At 52.8% G+C, this 20,644-nt stretch overlaps 1 protein-coding gene across 1 annotated transcript in view; it reads left to right on the top strand.

The window, feature by feature from the left end:
• The window catches only part of PARP8 (poly(ADP-ribose) polymerase family member 8), a 91,832-nt gene that overhangs the window by 61,386 nt on the left and 9,802 nt on the right, over positions 1-20,644 (top strand). The window contains exons 10-22 of the mRNA XM_084881005.1: positions 2,285-2,351; positions 3,139-3,264; positions 3,715-4,246; positions 5,783-5,833; positions 5,929-6,024; positions 8,032-8,124; positions 9,509-9,634; positions 11,312-11,377; positions 14,475-14,542; positions 16,381-16,429; positions 17,671-17,783; positions 18,045-18,117; positions 18,453-18,522. Coding sequence (XP_084737131.1) covers positions 2,285-2,351; positions 3,139-3,264; positions 3,715-4,246; positions 5,783-5,833; positions 5,929-6,024; positions 8,032-8,124; positions 9,509-9,634; positions 11,312-11,377; positions 14,475-14,542; positions 16,381-16,429; positions 17,671-17,783; positions 18,045-18,117; positions 18,453-18,522 — 1,530 coding nt within the window. The remainder of the gene's footprint in view (positions 1-2,284; positions 2,352-3,138; positions 3,265-3,714; positions 4,247-5,782; positions 5,834-5,928; positions 6,025-8,031; positions 8,125-9,508; positions 9,635-11,311; positions 11,378-14,474; positions 14,543-16,380; positions 16,430-17,670; positions 17,784-18,044; positions 18,118-18,452; positions 18,523-20,644) is intronic.

Raw genomic sequence — 20,644 nt, 5'->3', positions numbered from 1 at the left:
CCTTGGCAGAGCGTGTTTGTGTCTGAGTTAGCGGGTCAGAGCGTGTTTGTGTCTGAGTTAGCGGGTCAGAGCATGTTTGTGTCTGGATTAGTGGGATCTAAGCGTGTTTGTGTCTGGGTTAGCGGGGTCTGAGCGTGTTTGTGTCTGGGTTAGCGGGGTCAGAAACAAAACTGGGCCAGTTCACCTGTTCCCCAACTCCACGCTGAGACGAGAAGGTGGCATGCCTTTATGGGAGCTGACCGCCGCTGCTCATTTTTAAATATGATCTTCGACTCTAGGCAGAGATTCCCCTTCACGTTATCTCTTCAAAGACTTGTCACGATTGCATGGTTTTAGAAATACTTTAACGGTTATGTGTCAGGTCATGTTTAGGTGGTTTTACCGCTCAGTGTCACGCACTTAGGACTAGAACTCCTCCATCATTCAATGTTTCCATCTCTGTTAGTTGGCTTACATGAGGGTTTTGTCTTCTGTCTTTTGTCTTCTCACATCTGAGAACAACCCTTTGACCAGCTTGACCACGTGTAAACTTATGGGCCCTAACAGTTCCCCCCAAGAAGCAAAAATGCCCTAGAAAAAACCATGCTAGTTTATATCCGAAAGTGCTTTAGTTTTGTTTCTTTGTAAGAAAACTATTTTGGTTCTGTTCGTATTTGTTATATGTACTTACTGGACTATTTTCTCTCTTTTATTTTCAAAGTATATTTTTATTGATTTTTTACAGAGAGGGCGAGGGATGGAGAGTTAGAAACATTGATCAGCTGCCTTCTGCACACCTCCTACTGGGGATGTGCCTGCAACTAAGGTACATGCCCTTGACCGGAATCGGACCTGGGACCCTTCAGTCTGCAGGCCGATGCTCTATCCACTGAGCGACACCGGTTAGGGCTATTTTTATGGCTTTCAAATTGATCGACTTAAGTCTTAAGTCACCCAAACGTTACAGTTGTTCCTCTGGTATCCCTCGCCCTGATGAGCGTCGATGGTGTCTGACGCCTCTGCCTTCCACGCTTTCGCCCTCTGTCTTAGTGCCTCATCCTTCTCTCCGAGAACGTGTAACTTTATTTCATTAAGCGAATGTTCTCAGGATTCAGCCTTTGACTGAATGTCCCCTTCTGTTTTTAATTTGACTCCCATCTTCACCGATCCTGTTTCCTCTCTCCCATCAGTCGCATTCATTTTATCTATGCGACGTTATTCTGAATTTTGTTGGGAACATAAATCAAGAATCCCCCAAGATTGTTTACTTTATCCCGGAGATGGGGTTTGGCTGTGCTCAGTGTGGAAGCAGGTGTTGAAATGCACTTCTTTCAGAAATTAGTGTGATTTGGGCCTGATTTCTTCCATTAAGATAATTTCCACGCATGGTAAGCAGCCCTCCCCAACCCAAATTATAAGAGACAAGGAAAAATGGAATACCTTCACCTTTTTGAAATGTGAAAATGCTTTATGGTGTTCTCTGTGGAATACGCCTTAAAACCATTGAATGGCAGGTGGTGGGTGACCTTTCTGAAAGGTTTTTAATCTCACACACACAGTGATGAACGGACAGAGTAAGTGTATCTGGTAGAAATATGAAGCCCATGACAGGGCCTCCAGAAGTCACCTGAGCCTTACTCTCACACTCCATTATTTTATTCCAGGAAAAGGTGTGCTGATAGCCCTGGCAGGTGGCTCTGTGGGTTGGCAATCATCCATACACCAAAAAGGGTGGCCCTTCAATTCCTGGTCAGGGCGCATGCCTCACGTGTAGGTTCAATCCCTGGTAGGGGTGCCTACAAGAGGAAATGAACTGATGTTTCTCGTTCACATTGATCTCTTTCTACTTATCTCTATCTCCCTTCCTCTCTCTAAAAATTAATAAAAACATTCTTGGGTGAGGATATAATAAAAAGATGTATGTACATCTCTCTTCCACTGGGAGAATAGTGCTCACTGTCCTACACATTGCTATTTACAATTAATGTGGTTTTTTTTAAAGATCATTCTTCATTACTATACACATTGCACATTTTATGTATACACATATTATGCCTTAGTATATAGCATAATGATCAAAAAAGATCTTCAAGATGTCTGTATAGAAAGCATCAAAGAAATGGATAGCACTGTGTACCCTATTTCTAAATGTGTGTCTATTACATGTTATGTAATGTGTACACATGTCTGTATCTAGCATTTCTTACATGTACGTGTACATGCACATGCAGATTTACACCTATTACTTCCCGTTTCCTGGCTGGGGACTTCCCCCTTCACCTGGTGACTGTTTTTTTCTTTTCAGTGCCCACTGTCGATGTCTTTCAGATTTCCACCAAAGAGCGATTCGGCCTGGGACACCAGCTGAAAAAGTGAGTTTTCCGTGGAATGAGAACTCCGTGTGCTTTCAGGGGCCGAGTTATCCTCTGCTCATCGCTGCCCCCTTGTGTGCAGTAGGCGCTCTTCCACGTGGCAGCTGGGGAGGAGCTCCCGCGATGCCCGGGCTGAGTGGGCATCAGGTTGGCAGAGCGCGTTGCTAGTACCGCCAGCTCCCCCGCTGCTCCCCAGATGACTAATAATGCTATTGCATTGATTTATTTTTTAATGTATTATTTTTACGGTATTACAGATGCCCCCTATTCCTTTCTTTGGCCCTCCTCCGCCCACCCCTGACTCCCCCTCACCCAGGCTGTCACCACACTATTTTCTGTGTCCATGGGCAATACATATCAGTATATAAGTTCCCCCCCCACCTCCCCAGCCACCCAGAGCCAGCTCGAGGCTCGGGTAACCAGGGCCTGCCGAGGCTTGCGCTGCAGGCAGTGGCAGCAGCAGAGCTGTGATGGGGGTGTCGCCTTCCCCTGATCGCCAGGTGGCCTCCTGCCCCTGAGGGCTCCCGGACTGTGAGAGGGGCAGGCCGGGCAGAGGGACCCTCCCCCAGGCACCGGGCCTCTAGTTAATAATAATTCATAAAGTCGTAAATATTTCTGGATGCTGCTGCTTTCTGCACACAGAAACAGCCTGTGTGATTCTAAGTGGCCTCTCCCCAGTCACCACTGCACATCTCTTTCCCTTTGGTAAATGGTTCTCTGCAGAGCGAATGCCCAGGCCTCACCGCCGGGGCCTCGGCCCGCGGTAACAGACTCCCTTTGTTGACAGGATCATGCAGACCTTCGTCACGCAGCAGTGGAAGCAGAGCAAAGACAGGCCCAGCTGCCTGCATGGCAAGAAGCTGTTGGAGAGGAAGGTGAAGTCCCCCCTGCATTTGTTTTCCACCCTGCGCAGGTGGGTACCGCCCCTGCCCGGGCGAGGGGCCGGCTGGCTCCCTGGCTCTCAGCTCCCGGCACCCTTTCTGTTCTCTCCCTTGACACTTCCGAGAATGGACAGACACATAGACAGACACCCGTCCGAGTGTGTCTTCTTACAGGGACTCAGACTGAGTTCCCTCTGCCTGCGTCAGCTCCGTGCGGGACTCGGTGGGGAGGAGGAGGAGAGGGAAGTCCGGGTAACCGTGTTTGCTTTTCAGGGAAAATGCATTCCAGTTCCTGCGGTCCTTCCGCACGCTCCTGGTTTCAGCTGGGGCTGGGGCGGGGTTTGGGGGGCTGTGTGGTGGGGGGCTGTGTGGTGTGCACAGAGGGTGGGGTGTGTCACGCAGGGAGCGGACGGGGCCGGCCAGGGTCCCCCGGGATCCGATCTCCCCGCGGGCCCCGCACTCACCGCGCTTCCCTCTTGCAGGTCGCCCAGCTACCCTCCCCCGGGCTGCGGGAAGAGCAAGGCCAAGCTGAAGGCCGAGCAGGACGGGCTCTCCAAGACGCACAAGCTGCTGCGGAGGTCGTGCGGCGGCGCCAAGGCCGAGGACGGCGCCCCCAAGGCCCCCCGGCCCTTCGGCCGCTCCCTGTCCAGCGACCCCCGGGCCGAGCAGGCCGTGGGCGCCCTCAAGCCGCACAGACTGCTGGCCCGGGCCTGCCCCGGCGCCCCCACGCCCGAGGACTGCGCCCCCCTCAAGCCCCACAAGCTCTTGACGCGCTCCTGCTCGGGGGACCCGCGCTGCGAGCACCCCAAGGCGCAGCGGCTGCTGGGCAGGCCCCACGCCGGCAGCCTCCGCGTGGACGAGCTCTACGGCCTCAAGGCGCCCCGGCTGCTCGGCAAGGCCCCCGCCGCCCCCCGGGCCGCCCGCGCCGAGCCCTGCCCGGAGCCCCCCGAGGGCCGCCGGCTGTCCCTCACCTCAGGGCTCATGGGCATCCTGGCGCCCGCCGCCCAGCCCGCTGTGCGTACCGCTCGGCCTCCGTCACGGTTCATGGGGCGGCGGGGGGCTCTGGGCCTTAGTGGGGAGCTGGGAGAGGAGAGGGCAGGATGGTGCTGCTTTTCATGAAACCCCCAGGTGTGTGAGTACTGCTGGGCACACGGGCGTTGGCACCGGTGCTGGGATGCTGATGTTGGCTCTCTGTGTCTGAGCAAATGCATTGGCACCCGCCAGTGATCTGAGGGAGACGTCCCTGCACGCCCACTTCTTGCCCGGACTGGGGAGGGCCTGCGGGGTCCTGTCCGTGGGGCACCCAGGGCATCTCCCCACCCAGGCTGGAAGTCGGATGCTTGGTGAAGAGGGCGGGGCTGACCTCTAGTTGGCTCACCCAAGTGGTGGAGGACAAGGCCCGTCTAGTGATGACCTCCAGCGCGATGTCCTCTCTGTCCTGTCCCGGAGGACAGCGGGCCGCCAGCACCATCGCGGCATTCACGGCTGTAGCTCGTGCCTCACCGGAAGCTGCTCTTGTGTCTGTAAACCGAGGTCACTAATCCTGAAGCTGCTTTATTGTGGGGGGACAAGGGGATAGGGGATGGGGTGCAGGAGTGGGGGGAGACGGATGTATTAAAAGTTAACTTTGGGGGGTGGTTACTGGGAGCCAGTCTGACACAGAATGTACCTCCGGAGGGACCTGCCTTCTAGTCAGTGTCAGGTGAAGAAGCAGACCTGCCGTATGTATGTCATTTACTTAGAATGGCAGCCAAGTCCGTGCTTGGATTGCTGTTGGTGAGTGTGTCTGCATTGGGACAGGTGTATGTAGCTCTTAACTACACACATGGGAACACCTAGCCATGGATGCAATGGCAGCGAGAAAAGGTTTGCTTTTAGAAGGTTGCGTTTCTTGTACAGATTAATTTCTGAAATTAAACTGTACATTTTACCACGAGATGATATTCGTGTTAGGAAAATGTGCTGGAGCGAACTGGTAATGTTATGTAGACATCCCTTAAAGCCCATTTCTCACCAACACTGACGAGGGCGTTTGGGACGTAATGTCAGTTCCATAGAAGCCGGACTGGCCTGTCAGCCGCCGCTAGGAGAGGGCAGCTCGGCCGTCCTGTGCGGGAGGCTGTAACAGGATAGGTCAGTGCCGCCGGCCTCTCGGTGCCTGTCTGAACGGGCGATGGGTGTCTGCGCTGGGACAGGTGTATGAAGCTCTCACAGGCTGGCTGAAAAGTGAGATGGAGATGATCTCAGTGAGGAGGCGGGGCATTGGCCCTGAGGAACGGAGGAAATCAGTGTGTGTGTCGATGTAAAGATGCCAGTCTTTTTTACCAGGAAGGAGGCATATCACTCAGTGCAGACCAGGTTCATGGCAGGACGTGTTCTGTCACCCAGGGACCCCCCACCTCCGTGTGGGACCAGCGGCCGGCTCCTGCGACAGGTGCTCTTAGAAAGCTCACAGCTGCTTCCGTTCGCGGCCGCACGGAGTGAGAGGCTAGGACTGGCCCATCTCCCGCTTCTAAAACACTGACCTGTCCCCCTCCTTTGCCTTCACAGCCAAATGGTGCCAAATGCATCCCCGTCCGAGACCGCGGCTTCCTCGTGCAGGTAGGGCCGAGCACCCCCGCGGGAGAGCGGCTTCGGCGGGGCTGTCCCTGGGCCGCGCCCCGCAGCCCCCTCATGCCCTCTCCGTGGCCCCGCAGACCATCGAGTTCGCGGAGCAGCGGATCCCCGTGCTGAACGAGCACTGCGTGGTGTGTGACGAGCGCCACGTCTTCCTCAACGGCCCCATGCTCAGGGTCAGTGTCCGGCCGGGTGGAGGGGCTGGCGGGGTGGGGGGGCGGGAAACTCATGGTGAAAACCACAAATACGGTGTCGAGTGGTTGACAGTTTAGGTCACATATGTCAAACACAAGGCCCGCGGGCCAAATCCAGCCCGCCAGGCCTTGCAATGTGGCCCGCACCGCGCTGTCATCACTGCACTCCGCTGTCAGTTTATGACATTGTCAGTTTATGACTGTTCAGTAAACCATTCGGCCCGCGATTTAGGCTGGATTTTAGATTTTGGCCCCTTCTCTGATTGAGTTCGACACCCCTAGGTTAGGTTATGGGACCTTATTGTATGAAGGCACTGTAACAATGTAACGCTAAGGAGTAATATGAAGCCCTGGCTGGAAGCTCCGCTGGTTGGAGCCTCGTCCTGATATGCCAAGGTTTGTGGGTTTGATTCCAGGTCAGGGCACAGACAAGGATCAGCCAATGGATATATAAATAAATGGGACAACAAATCTGTCTCTCCCTCTCTCCCTCTCTTCTTCTCTCCTTCTCTCCTTCTCTCCCTCTCTCTCTCCCCCACCCGCTCCTATACTTATTCTCTCTAAAATCAATGTTTCTGAAATGGAATCAAACTGCACATTTAAGACTGACAAAGGAAATACATCATTAAAAAAAATTCTCGGAGGGGAACATGAGCCAGGAACCTTAGTGACTGGTCACGCTCCCTGCCCACAAAGCCACCACCGGAGCCCGTTCCGAGCAGAAAGGATGCTCTGAGCGGGGCGGCTTCCCGCCGTGAGCAGAGGCCAGGGGCCCCTGAGGTGAGCGGCAGAGGCGGCGGCACTCACAGACACGCTTCTGCCGAGCGAGTGGCGGCCGGAGATGGCCTCGCGTGGCCTCATCGGCTGCCTAATGCGCTGTGACCCGGGAGGAAAGATAAATCCACTGCGACGCTGCGTTCGATCTGAGAGATGAGAGCTCCTCAGAGCGATGGCACAGGAAACACGACTCCTTTCTCTCCAGTGCGTGTCTCAGGGCTGTGACTTCGGGAGGTCATGGAAGTGGAAAATCGTTGCGACAAAACCAAACTTTCAAGAGCTGGGGAGCAAGTGAGCAGAGTCATGCTGCTTCCAAAGACAGTGACTTAGGAGAAGGCAGCTTTCTCCTTCTTATTCCTTTTACACAGATGTGGGGTTGCACCATGCTTGTTAGTATACCACCAGCTTAGGGATCTACTTCTCTTTATAACTTATTAGAGGCCTGGTGCACGAAATTCATGCCTGGGGGAGGGGTGTCCCTCAGCCCAGCCTGCACACTTTCCAATCTGGGACCCCTTGAGGGATGTTCAACCATTTAGATCCAATACTGGTAAACGGCAGTCGGACATCCCTCTCACAATCCAGGACTGCTGGCTTCCAACCACTCACTTGCCTGCCTGCCTGATTGCCCCTAATTGCTTCTGCCTGCCAGCCTGATCACCCCCTAACCACTCCCCTGCTAGCCTGATTGACACCTAACTGTTCCCCTGGTGGCCCGATTGCCCCTAACTGCCCTCCTTTGCCAGCCTGGTCGTCACCAACTGCCCTCCCCTGCAGGCCTGATCCTCCCCACCCCAATTGCCCCTACTGCAGGCCCCACCCCAACTGCCCTCCCCTGCCGGCCATCTTGTGTGTTGGAGTGATGGTCAGTTTGCATATTACTATTTTATTAGATAGGATGTGTGAGGGCGTAAGAAGCAGGAGAGGTGGGCTTTTCAGTTGAAGGATATTTTCGTCTATTGCTCAAGCCTTCCCGCTGCAGGCGCCCACGCCTCGCTGACACGGATTTCCGAATCCCGTCCGTGCCTAGATCAGTGCATGGTGACTTGCCACTTGTGACTCCCCTACAGGCGTTTTTATGAAGTAAAGCGATGCGCCTCCTTTCTCTCCGGCATCCTGAGCCTTTCCCTTCCCCACGTGTTCAACGGGACACCACCCCTCTAGGCGTCGGAGGTGGGCCGGGAGGTGTGACCGCTCCTCCTTCCCTTGCAGCCCACCGTGTGCGAGCGCGAGCTGTGCGTGTTCGCCTTCCAGACGCTGGGCGTGATGAACGAGGCGGCCGACGAGATCGCCACGGGGGCTCAGGTACCGCCGGGACTTGAGAACTTGGTTCTCACTCACCAGTCACTGCCCTCTGCTCTTCCGGGGCACCTTTCTGATGGCTGGCTGTGAAAGCACACGGCCGCCGACACAGTGAGGCACGACAGACGCCGCCGTCTGTCCGAGCGTGGCTGTGGTTCTGCAGCTGCCCAGGAGGCGCGGCCCCGCTCCCGGGGTCTGGGCCGCCCTGTGGCTCTTTCCCTCGGGTGGTGCTGACCTGGGAGCCGGCACAGGCCTTACTGAGACTGACCTGTGGGCTGGCAGCGCCGTAAAGTGGGTGCTACTGATTTCTCAAACCAGACGAGAAGAGAATGGGCAGAGCATGTCAGCAAGAGAGAGCGTTTGGTTTCACAGTCCCAGGGTGTGTGGCGGAGGAAGAAAATGGAAAAACAGACAGAAAGTCGTTCGGAGGTAGAGAAGCCGTCCCTGTTTCTGGGAGGAAAAATGAATTATGAAGATGCCTACCGTATTTTCTGGTGTATAAGACGACTTTTGAAACGATGTATGGTATCAATGTACGGTATATTACGGTATGTTCGAAAAATGTCATTCATTAAAAATTTAATTAAAAAAAGAACTGGTGTTGCCTCGGAAGTGGGGGATAGTCTTATACAGTGAATATAGGCCTAAACCTATGTTTTAACTGTAAAATTAGGGGGTCGTCTTATACGCCTGAAAATACGGTAAATGTATTACTTCCCACAATTCCATCGGAATTTCAATTGGCTTCTTATTTTTATTCATTTATGGAGTATAGCTAAATTACTAATAAACCTAGAAAGGAAAGTCATAGAAAAAGAAAAATTAGTTAAGGAAGGCTAGACCATCCCTATACAAAAACATACTGTGCGGTCCTATGATATTCTAACAGCATACACTAGTGGCAAGGAACAGAGTGGCAGATTATCCTCATCTTAAAGTTATACACATATACTTAACCCTTGTTGGAGCGGGTATTAGGACGTGAGTAATTGGGAGCCACAGGTATCCCTTTAAATGAATGGTCAGCTGTGGTTGAATTCGGTCTAGCCCAGTGGCTGGCAAACTCATTAGTCAACAGAGCCAAATTTCAACAGTACAACGATTGAAATTTCTTTTGAGAGCCACATTTTAAAAACTTAAACTATATAGGTAGGTACATTGTTTTTAATTAGGGTATTTCTAAGCTGGCCTTTGCTAAAAACTCAAGGGCCAAAGAGCCGCATGTGGCTCGGGAGCTGCAGTTTGCCGACCACTGGTCTAGTCTCACAGGCGGATCTGAGGGGCCGATAGCAATCCTGCATCTTCCCTGACCGACCGCCGTGAGGGGAGCAGCAGGCCGGGTGCTGGGTCAGGCTGGCGGGTGGTGACCGTCTCTGTGTGTTTGCAGGTGGTGGACCTGCTGGTGTCCATGTGCCGGTCTGCTCTGGAGTCTCCCAGGAAAGTGGTCATCTTCGAGCCATACCCCTCCGTGGTTGACCCCAACGACCCTCAGATGCTGGCCTTCAACCCCCGGGTGAGTAGTCCCCGCCGCTCACAAGCTTCCTTCAGCGGCTGAGGACGTAGGCTCCTTGCTTTCCTCTCCTGTCGAACCACCACCTCTCTGAGCAGGCAGTGAGCGCCTGGGCTCTATCCGTCTCGGAACTCCCACCCTTTCCTGCTGATGGGATTTGCTGCCATCTTTCCCAGGTCCTGCTGCTTCCCTGTCCTTCCACCCTTCACATATTATTACTTCCTGTCCTCCCACCCTTCACACACCATCACTTCCTGTCCTCCACCCTTCACACACCATCACTTCCTGTCCTCCCACCCTTCACATATTATTACTTCCTGTCCTCCCACCCTTCACACACCATCACTTCCTGTCCTCCACCCTTCACACACCATCATTTCCCTGTCCTCCACCCTTCACATACCATCACTTCCTGTCCTCTACCCTTCACACACCATCACTTCCTGTCCTCCACCCTTCACACACCATCACTTCCTGTCCTCCACCCTTCACACACCATCACTTCCTGTCCTTCACCCTTCACATATTATTACTTCCTGTCCTCCCACCCTTTACACACCATCACTTCCTGTCCTCCCACCCTTTACACACCATCACTTCCTGTCCTCCACCCTTCACACACCATCACTTCCTGTCCTCCACCCTTCACACACCATCACTTCCTGTCCTCCACCCTTCCCATCACTTCCAGAGCTTCATGAAACGAAACCCATTGAATTCTCCCACATTTCGACCTTACACATCCAAATGTGCGTGGAAGGTCAATGAGGAGCTGTAATAAATATTGCTCAAACAATGCTTAATAGTCAGTATTGATAATGGTCAGTATGATTGTTTTAATGTCATCACAGAGTTTTTGAGATTCTAACTTATATGACTCTTTCTGAGAATCATGTATAAAAAGGACAAATGTCCCTTTTCCTATTATATTTTTGGTATAGCCCCTTGCCCTCCCCTCCTCTCAGTTATCTGAAGGTTAGTGGTAATTCATTTCATATTGTTGATTGCTGGCATTTCTTGAGAAAACTCTTATACATATTAACAGATATGAGGCAGAACTCTCCTGAAATAAAAATTTCAAATTGCATGACAGTTAAAATTGCCTTAATTTCTCTTACTATTTATATCAAAAGCATTTTTCTAGAAGCACGGGCCAGATAAAATTTCTGGGGGAAGCTTTCTGTCCTCATCAGCTTCGTATATTACACACTGGCATTGTGCTCACAGGTGGATGATGAGTGGATGGATGGATGGAGGTGTTTACACACCTGTCCGTCATCCCCTTTGGGTAACAATCTTTGATCAAATGGGAATAAAAGCAAAATGAAATTGTGAAACTCCAAGTGGGTTTTTGTATTTTAGGAGGATTTGATGCTTAATGTATTCATCCGGCCTTATTATTTTAGAGTTGAAAGGCAGAATCAAGAACCTGTATCTTTTTGGTAGTTACAGCTCCTCTCCTCTAGGCTGGGCACGGTTCCAAGTGCTTCATGGGGCCTGGCGTTGCTTTCTTCTTTCCTTCCCTCTCAACCCGGTTATCAATCCTGCGTCCTTGGACCAGCTTCTCAGCCTTCCCTTTACGCGCACAGCACGGTCCTTATGGCGAATTCACGCTCAGAAATCCTCTGTTTCTCCGGTAACGTGCAGATTGCAAATATACTGTTTTTTCCAATCCCACAGAAGAAGAATTATGATCGAGTGATGAAAGCGCTGGACAGCATCACGTCCATCAGAGAAATGACACAGGTCAGTGTGCCGCCTCAGGCTGGGGCAGCCCCGCTCTGCAGGGTGAAATCTTATTTGAAAAAGGACTGCGCGCTGGCCACGCGGTGCAACGCAGACTCTTCTGCTCCGTGGGAATATGACTAAAACCATAAAAGCATTGGAGCGGTGTTTTAGTTCAGTCACATCGGTGTGGTGTGTGCTGCCTCTGTTGGAGTGAGTGGAGGCGTGGCGGGATATCAGGGGTTAAGTCTGGCACCCTCTCCCTAGACCAGTGGTCAGCAAACTCATTAGTCCACAGAGCCAAATATCAACAGGACAACGATAGACATTTCTTTGGAGAGCCACATTTTTTAAAACTTAAACTTTTTCTAACGCCACTTCTTCAAAGCAGACTCACCCAGGCCGTGGTATTTTGTGGAATAGCCACACTCAAGGAGCCGCATGTGGCTCAGGAGCTGCAGTTTGCCGTCCACTGTCCTAGACAGTCAATTTTAACGAGTGGGAATGCTTTCAAAACATCATATTGATGTTAAAAACAAATATCTTACCAAACTTAAACTGCAGGTAAGTGTTTTAGACGTGATACGGAGTCTCTGGGAGACAGCAGAATCCTGCGGGTCTGAGTTCTGACTTTGGCCTTCAGGAGAGAGGCTTTGGTGGGGAAGGTGGTGAGCAGGGACCGGGGTTCGAGATGAGAGGCTGACACGTCACTCACAGGGCTGTGTGCGGCCGGGCACTGGGGAAGCGCATGCCCGCGACTGACTGCACCTGGGCCCGGACCACGATGAGGAGAGAGGCTTCAAACTCAGCGTTGTAAATAGGAGGAACCATCTCAGGGGGCAGCCATGCACGTGACGGGTTCAGGGTGAAGGCTGGCACACTCAGAGACGCCCGTGGCTGCTGAGCGTTGTTACCTGGGTCACTGCCTCCAGGAGGGGGTCCAGGGCTGGGGGGGTGGTGGTGGGGGCAGGCAGGCTTTGCTCCACCCCGCCCCCCACCCCGCCACGGCCTCTACTCTCCGAACACGTGCTTCAAAGTGCGCCTTTACGTTCCCAACGTTGGTTGTGGATTCTCTGGGTAGTTATTTATTTATTCATGAAGCCCAACATGCCTCCACTCAGTCACAGTCCGGGCCGGCGTCCGCAAACCGGAGCCTTGAGCTCTCATGGCGCTGCCTGCTCAGTGGGTGCCTTGGCACTGCTCCTCCTGCCCCGCCTTTCCGTTCTGTGGACTCTCTCCTAACAAACCTACCTGTGGAAGGAAATCAAACAAATGCATGTCCCCCCGGGGAAGAGGACCCACTGCAGCATGTCACTCAGCTAAGGAGCAGTTCTGGTCACCGGGGACTCTGTGCGGGATATTTATACTCCACCCGGACCCAGGTCATTCTTGGATATAAAATATCCGTGCCCCCGGCTCTGGGCCAGCTGTGGGCCAGCTGTGGGCCAGCTGTGCATCAGCTATGGGTCAGCTGTGGGTCAGCTGTGGGTCAGCTCTCGGTCAGCTGTATGTCAGCTATGGGTCAGCTGTATGTCAGCTCTGGGTCAGCTGTGGGTCAGCTGTGGGTCAGCGGTAGGTCAGCTGTGGGTCAGCTGAGGGTCAGCTGTAGGTCAGCTGTGGGTCAGCTGTATGTCAGCTGTGGGTCAGCTCTCGGTCAGCTGTATGTCAGCTATGGGTCAGCTGTATGTCAGCTCTGGGTCAGCTGTGGGTCAGCTGTGGGTCAGCGGTAGGTCAGCTGTGGGTCAACTGTATGTCAGCTGAGGGTCAGCTGTAGGTCAGCTGTGGGTCAGCTGTATGTCAGCTGAGGGTCAGCTGTGGGTCAGCTGTGGGTCAGCGGTAGGTCAGCTGTAGGTCAGCTCTGGGTCAGCTGTGGGTCAGCTCTCGGTCAGCTGTGGGTCAGCGGTAGGTCAGCTGTAGGTCAGCTGTAGGTCAGCTCTGGGTCAGCTGTATGTCAGCTGAGGGTCAGCTGTGGGTCAGCGGTAGGTCAGCTGTAGGTCAGTTGTAGGTCAGCTGTGGGTCAGTGGTAGGTCAGCTGTGGGTTAGCTGAGGATCAGCTGTAGGTCAGCTGAGGGTCAGCTGTGGGTCAGCTGTAGGTCAGCTGTGGGTCAGCTGTAGGTCAGTTCTGGCAGGAGCGGATCCTTTATTCTGGGTCAGTGGAGGTAGTGGAGATGGCTGAGTCAGCTCAGGAGGTCCAGTCCGAGGCCCGCTTTGCAGAGATGTGGCCCGTGACCTTGGGCATTCGCTCCACTGTCTGATGCCTCCCCTCCTGCACCGTTAAGACGGTGAACATAACTGCACCTTCCCCATGGGCACTCATTGGGGCACTGTCAGCTTTCATGGTCACAGTCTTCAAACCTTTCCACACAAACATCCCGCTACACTGGCCTGTTTCCTAGCATGGACCGTCCTCCATATAGACCTGCAGTGTCACCGACAGAGCGCCCTTCGTTCTGGGCCAGGCAAATCCTTAAATGCTCGTAAGAGAAGGGCTTTTCTGAGGTACACTTTGCTTTTTTATTTTTCCACGCAAACATCTACATCTAAGTCGCCACTTCACATCTGAGCTAGAGTTGTGGCTATTGCAGGTTCTGCTTCCATGTTAGCAAAACCCTGACACTGTCCAGAGAGTCGGCCTGGGAGGGACTTCAGGGAGCAGGACAGATGTCACTGGAGGCCTGTGGCAGGAGCCAGCTCACCTCCAGGGGACAGAGGGCTGGCACTTACCAGAGGCCAGGCGGGCCCAGGGCTATGGGGAGACAGAGAGAGGACTGCGGGGCAGGAGGTTTGGGAAGGGTAAGTGAGAATTACCGAAAAGTCAGGCCGGGTGGGCTGGTACAACACAGCGCTTGTGGTGTGGCAGCCTCGGGTGTCCTTGAGCGAAGGCTCAGGGGCCTGGCTGGGGGCAGGGAAGCCAGGCCCAGGTCTCAGCAGGATGTGCGGGTAAGTGCGGGGGGGAGGGGAGCGGCGTGGGTGATGGTTGCTGTGGCCATGTCACCTGCAACCTTCCGCGCGTCGCTAGATTGAAGCATCCCTGCCTGTTCACCCTGAGTCTCCTTTTGCGGAGAGGGAAGGAGGGAGAGTGTTGAAGGACGATCAAGACGTGCAATGACTTTTTCAGGCCCCGTACCTGGAGATCAAGAAGCAGATGGACAAGCAGGACCCCCTGGCTCACCCCCTGCTGCAATGGTACCGCATGTTCATCCTCTTCCCGAAAACCGCCCTTTCTCCACCTGCTGGGGGCGGGGGGCACGGAGATTGAATTCCAGAGCCTGCAGGGCTCTGTTCTCCAGGCCTTTGGGGCTGTGGCTGCCCCCACGCGTCTCCCTGACTCGCTGCCATTAGACCTCGCACATCACTGAGGGGAGCAGGCTGCCGGGGCCCAGTGCCCAGTGCACGCACAGCCAGGTTGACAGCAGTCTGTCCACAGTGTGAGAAAGCGCAGTGAACTGGATGATGTGGTGTTCGGTTCACTTAGCTTTCCAGCTAACTGGGGGCTGCGTGAGGAAACCCCCTCACGGGGACCACGCGTCTGAGTGTGTGCGGGTTCAATGTGCTCCCCCACAAGGACCGCACACCTGTGACCAGCGCCTCCTTGGAGGGCAGCAGGGCAGGAGCCTGGTCAGGAGCCCTGGAAGGAGGCCCGGCTACAAGGGGAGGCGGGTGGGCACCACCTTGCACAACGCCATTCATACCGTTTGCCCGCCGGCTTCTCACGGTCACAGTGAGAACCATAGTATCTCCTCTCCGCCTCGGGGAGGAGAGGGGTATGTACGTACGTGTCTCTTTGAGATCTCGGAAAACTCAGACTGCGGGTTCCCCACAGTTATCATGCAGTAAGGCAAACGGAAAGACTCCAAGAGGTGGGTGCGAATGGTGTTTACTCCATGCTCCAGCCAGAAAGGGTTTTAAAATATATATATATTTTATTTATTTTTTACAGAGAGGAAGGGAGAGAGATAGTTAGAAACATCGATGAGAGAGAAACCCGCAACCAAGGTTCATGCCCTTGACAGGAATCGAACCTGAGACCTTTCAATCCACAGGCCGACGCCCTATCCACTGAGCCAAACTGGCTTTGGCAGCCAGCCAGAAAGTTTTCACAGAATAAGGGAAAATGGGAGAAGGCAAAGGACCCTGGATACCTTAGTGTTCTGATAGCTTCACTTTCCCTTAGCCGGGATTTTACAGGACACATTGAGCTTAGTCTGATAAGATGGGGACAAAGATTAGGTTTAGAAATCTCCCTTCCTTGAATGTTTTATGATCTGTTATTAAAGTCCTGAGTTCAGCAAAATAACACATAGTTTTCATTTTCATTTTTAAAATTCTCATGTTGGTCATAGTCACATATATGATAGATCTCAGCTGCCTCATCTCTTTTCCCTCTGAAGTCAGCCTGATTATTTATGACCCTTCCCTACAGCTTGTCAATCCTCTTTCAAGGTTAAAAATATTACCAAAATGTTTTTGCCATTTCCCCTGATTATTATTTTGTGAACATGAAACAGTTCTTTCAGATACCTGAATTTAACTTTCTCAGCTTCAGTGTCTAGCTGAATAACAGTGTATGTAAATCATTGTATATGCCAGCCTAAAGAAATTCTCAGGTACTTAAAGAAAAAGGTCTTCATTAAAATGCATTTTTAGTTAGGTAATGTTGGGAGGTGCAAAGGAAGCAGATGATGGATCAACTTCTGATCTTTGTAATATTCAGATTATCTTTATTTGAAAGTATATTCAGGGGTGTTCATTTTGTCCATTGAGATTGTGATTGTTAAAAATGATTTCTTACCCTTTATAGCAGAAGTGACTAGAGTATTATTTCCCAGATTAAAATACCATTGTGTTATATACACTCTTTAAATTGTTTCAGGAAGCAAAGCGAAATGTGCGATTCAATGAAATTATGACCCCGTTTACTTTACGTCACAGTGAAAGCACCTTCAGCCCCGTGCCCTCGCAGGAATAAAACGTCCAGTGTGTTCGCGAATGCTATTGGCTGATGGGCTTCTCATTGCTTTCAGGGTTATCTCCAGCAACAGGTCCCACATAGTGAAGCTGCCAGTCAACAGGGTAAGCTGCCTTTTCTCACGTGCCCTCGCAGGGGGCGGCCTGGGTGGGTGGCTGCCTCGCCAGGGAATTAACCGGACTCAGGCCGAGGCCAGCGCTTCTGGCGGAGCTGCGTGTCTGCACCCCCTCCCAGCTTTTCCCGATGCCACGTTCCGGGGCAGGCTGACGTGGGCCTGTAAACGGAGCAGAGTGAGCGTGAGGTCGCTATCCCAGAGGCGGTGGGGGACTGCCGTCGAGGCCTGGCCGGAGAGAGGCCATGTGTCTCTTCTCACTGCCGGTCTCCGCTGGCACAGCCCCGCTTCTCTGAATCGGACAGATCATGCCTCCGGGCGCCTGTCTGATCTGCCCGGTCCGCTTACAAAGGAGCGAACGAGCTAATAGACTCCGCTTTCGGCTCCTGTCACCCCCGAGAGCAGCGGTTCCGGGCTCTGGCTCTCCGCCCTCGGCCTAACCTGCCAGAGCCTCGCTCTTCTCCCTCGGTGCGAGGCGGCCACTAGCCGGTGTGCTCAGGCAGCGTGCCCCGAAGGCTCTGCCTGGCCTTTTCTTTGAACAAGGCAGGAAGCGGCATTGGAACGGAGGCCATTTCCAGTTCTATGAGAATATGCAGACACAGCGTGATGGTGGTCATTTTTGCTGTTTAAGCCTCTTGAGCTAACTTTTCTTGTTTGCCTCGCAAACTCTCAGGACCGTTCCCCCAGTTGAATAGTGACCCTTAGGGGATCCAATACTGAAATTCCTAAGAAGGAATGTGTTTAGGAAGGCAGATCTAAATATAGGTAAAGTGTTGGTCTCTGGTCCATTTTCTATTCGCCTAAAGAATTGTCCTTCAAACCGGCAGTTCCATGACTCTCTGGGTATACGGGGTAGGGTTTGTGATTTTCTTCTTCATATATATATACACACTTTATTGATTTTTTACAGAGAAGGAGAGGGATAGAGTTAGAAACTTGGACGAGAGAGTGAAACATCCATCAGCTGCCTCCTGCACACCCCCAGCTGGGGATGTGCCCACAACCAAGATATGTGCCCTTGACCGGAATTGAACCTGGGACCTTTCAGTCTGCAGGCACTGAGCCAAACTGGTTTCAGCTGTGATTTTCTTAATGAGTGGTTTTGTTAATGCGATTAATCTGAATTCACGACGGCTTGAAGCGAGCTAGTTCTGAATCCGGTGAACTTAGAAATCGTCAGCAGCCTGATCAGTGCTGAACTGAGCCTGTTCGTTTGTCCTCCTTTCCCGGCAGCAACTGAAGTTCATGCACACGCCCCACCAGTTCCTGCTGCTCAGCAGCCCGCCCGCCAAAGAGGCCAACTTCAGGGCCGCCAAGAAGCTCTTCGGCAGCACCTTCGCGTTCCAGTGAGTGCTGGGCGAGCGGGGGTGGAGGGGGGGTGGGGGGTGGTGGTGATGGGGGGATGGGTGGGGGAAGAGAGGGGTCCTGACCCCCGGGTGGGGAGGGCGCCTCTGGGGAGCCGGCTGCACTCACTCTGAGCGCTGAGCCCTCAGCCACATCACACTGGCCTGGAAACTCAACACTTTCAGGAGGCGCCACGACCTGTGCTTTTTATAGTTTTTAAAAGGTCATTGATTTCTGGTTATGCGCCCCCTCCCCCATTCCAGCGGCTCCCACATTGAGAACTGGCACTCGATCCTGAGGAACGGCCTGGTCGTGGCATCGAACACGAGGCTGCAGGTGAGTCTGAACCCCCGAGTGCGCCCTCCTTTCCTCAGGGCTGGCGCTTGGGGAGCGGCCCTGGGCTTGGTGTTACTTGGGAAGAGGAAGCGGCTCGGTCTGCGGGGGAAGGGGTTTTCCTCTGGCTGCTGGCCCTTCCACCTGTCACTTACCTTGGATGGTAAGGACAAGGGTCTCAGTGTGGCTGTTTTCACATTAGACCTGGCAGCAAGCCCTTGGTCACTTCCTCACAGCCAGCGGCCCTCTCCCTCCCCACTCCCATCCCCCAGACCCATGGCCTCCTTTTGTGAAATATTAACCCGGGAAACCCAGCTTTCTCTCCCCCCTCCCGGCAGCTCCACGGCGCCATGTACGGCAGCGGAATCTACCTAAGTCCGATGTCAAGCATATCGTTTGGTTACTCAGGTGAGCGCGTATGCCACGTCTGCCCTCAGCACGGATTGGGCTGTGTGTCTTCATTGCTGTACATGCCAGGTGTGATTTTCCAACAGGCGACTGGAGCTGATTTGACGTATTTGTATTCCTTTTTAAAAAAATTAACGTCAGAAGCAAAGCAAAGCACACATTTCAAGATGAATGCATAAGAATCCCTTTACGTGTCCGAGAAGCTATATACGTTTTGTCAATCTCATGATCAATTTTAATTTTGGATCAGTGGTTTCTGTATGTATTCTGCCCACAATTAAATACTGGGAAGTAGTCATACATATCACTTCACAATCCCTGAGTGTAATTCCATAGCATGCCAACTTCTTTGGATTATTACATATCCCGTAGAGAAGTTTTAAGCAGTATGGAAATTGTAGGGTTAGAATAAAACACCCTTAAAATCTTCCTACTCGTTGGCAACTTGTTGGTAATGTTTTGATGAAATGGTGGGGGGAAAACTACAATTAGAACCAATGGGAAGCACGTGCTGTGAGGAGTGTGGTCAGTTCAGAATACCGGAGGGAGGGCCAGCAGATGGTTAACAACGACTCCCCTCCCACGGTGGCATTTGGGGTAATTTCTTCTTCTTTTAATTAATTAATTTATTTATTTAGGAATATTTCTAAATGATCAGTGCCATTTTCAAAAACAAAGTTTTATTTTGTTTAAATATAAAGTCATTAGGAACAAATGAAATTTTCTCCTGTTCTACAACCTGTGTTCCATGAGTTTTTCATCTTATGTTCATATACCTGCACATACAGTTGGTTTTGCTTCTGTGTTCGTGTGTGTGCATGTGTGTTGTGTGCATTCATGTCTGTGTGCATGTGTGTTCATGCGTGTGTTTATGTGATGACATTAACCCCAGGAGTGCGTCTTGGGGCCTGGACAGTGATATCCTTCGAGGAAGGCTGTGTGGAGGGTGTGGTCACCAGGTGGGTGCGGGCCAGGCCTCCTGCCTTGTCGGTGGCAGAGGCTGTGCTCCGGGACTGGCGCTCACCGTGGGCAGAGCCCGTGTCCGGGAGCAGCGGGCAGGCCCCCCGCGGCACTGCTGGTCAGAGCACCGGCCTCTGCGCTCCGCTCCGGGCTGGGATCAGCCCCACCCCCCGGGACAGGCAGGCGGAGCCACAGGGCGGGGGAGACCTGGGCTGAGAAATATTGTTGCAGCAGTTTTGAAAGCACAACGTGCCAAAATAGTTGCGAAAATGTCACATTCGGAAGGCTAAGGCAGCACGGGCAATCCATGACCTAGTTCCGCGGGGGAGGAAGTAATTAAAATCAGCAGAAACCTGTCTCTGGAAGCAGGGCACCATCAAAGCGCGTGCGAGGCCGCTTTACACAAAACCGCCTCATTACAGAGGAGAGCGGCACAGCAGAGCACCCAAGACGTGCATTTCCTGCTTCTCACACTGTGTGTGGCCCTGAGGGCTCAGAGGAAGGGCCGGGGGTAGAAATGGGGTAAAATCTGTGAGGATGCTCCTTTGTCCGGGCAGGGGGCCGGAGCTGTCAGCAAAGTCTTGGTCTTTGATCAAGAAAATGTCAGAACCACCACGGTGAGATGGTTTGAAGGCTGGGCGTCAGGGGGTCGGGGGTGGGTAGGAAGCAGACAGTCTCCTGGGAGGGGTGCAGGTGCCCCATGGGAGTTGGTCCATGGCTCTGCCCTCCTCCCGAAGCTTCTGGAAGAGCAGCCACCAGCTGCGACCAGCCTCCTTGAGTAGAGCAGCAGATGAGCCTTTCAGATGAGCTCCCGCTCTCTCTCCTCGTCTCCCACAGACAGGAGTCCGCTTCCATTTTGTCCGAGGTGTTTCCCAGTCCAGTCAAAGCTGAGACTTTGGGCATCGTAGACAAAAGGGCTCCTGTAGTTCTTCTTTGTCGGGAGAAGCGGTAAATTCTTCATGGGCTGGGACGTGTGTTATATATATATCTTTTCTTTGGGTCGCCTTTTCCTTTTTTAAAAATATATCTTATTGATTTTTCACAGAGAGGAAGGGAGAGGGATAGAGAGTTAGAAACACTGATGGGAGAAAAACATTGCTCAGCTGCCTGCACACCCCCCTACTGGGGATGTAACCAAGGTACATGCCCTTGACTGGAATCA

Source organism: Pipistrellus hanaki (assembly GCF_964339955.1).
Source record: "Pipistrellus hanaki genome assembly, chromosome: 4".
Taxonomy (NCBI): domain Eukaryota; kingdom Metazoa; phylum Chordata; class Mammalia; order Chiroptera; family Vespertilionidae; genus Pipistrellus; species Pipistrellus hanaki.
The sequence above is the reverse complement of the archived record's forward strand: the minus strand, read 5'-3'. Positions and strand labels throughout refer to the sequence as shown.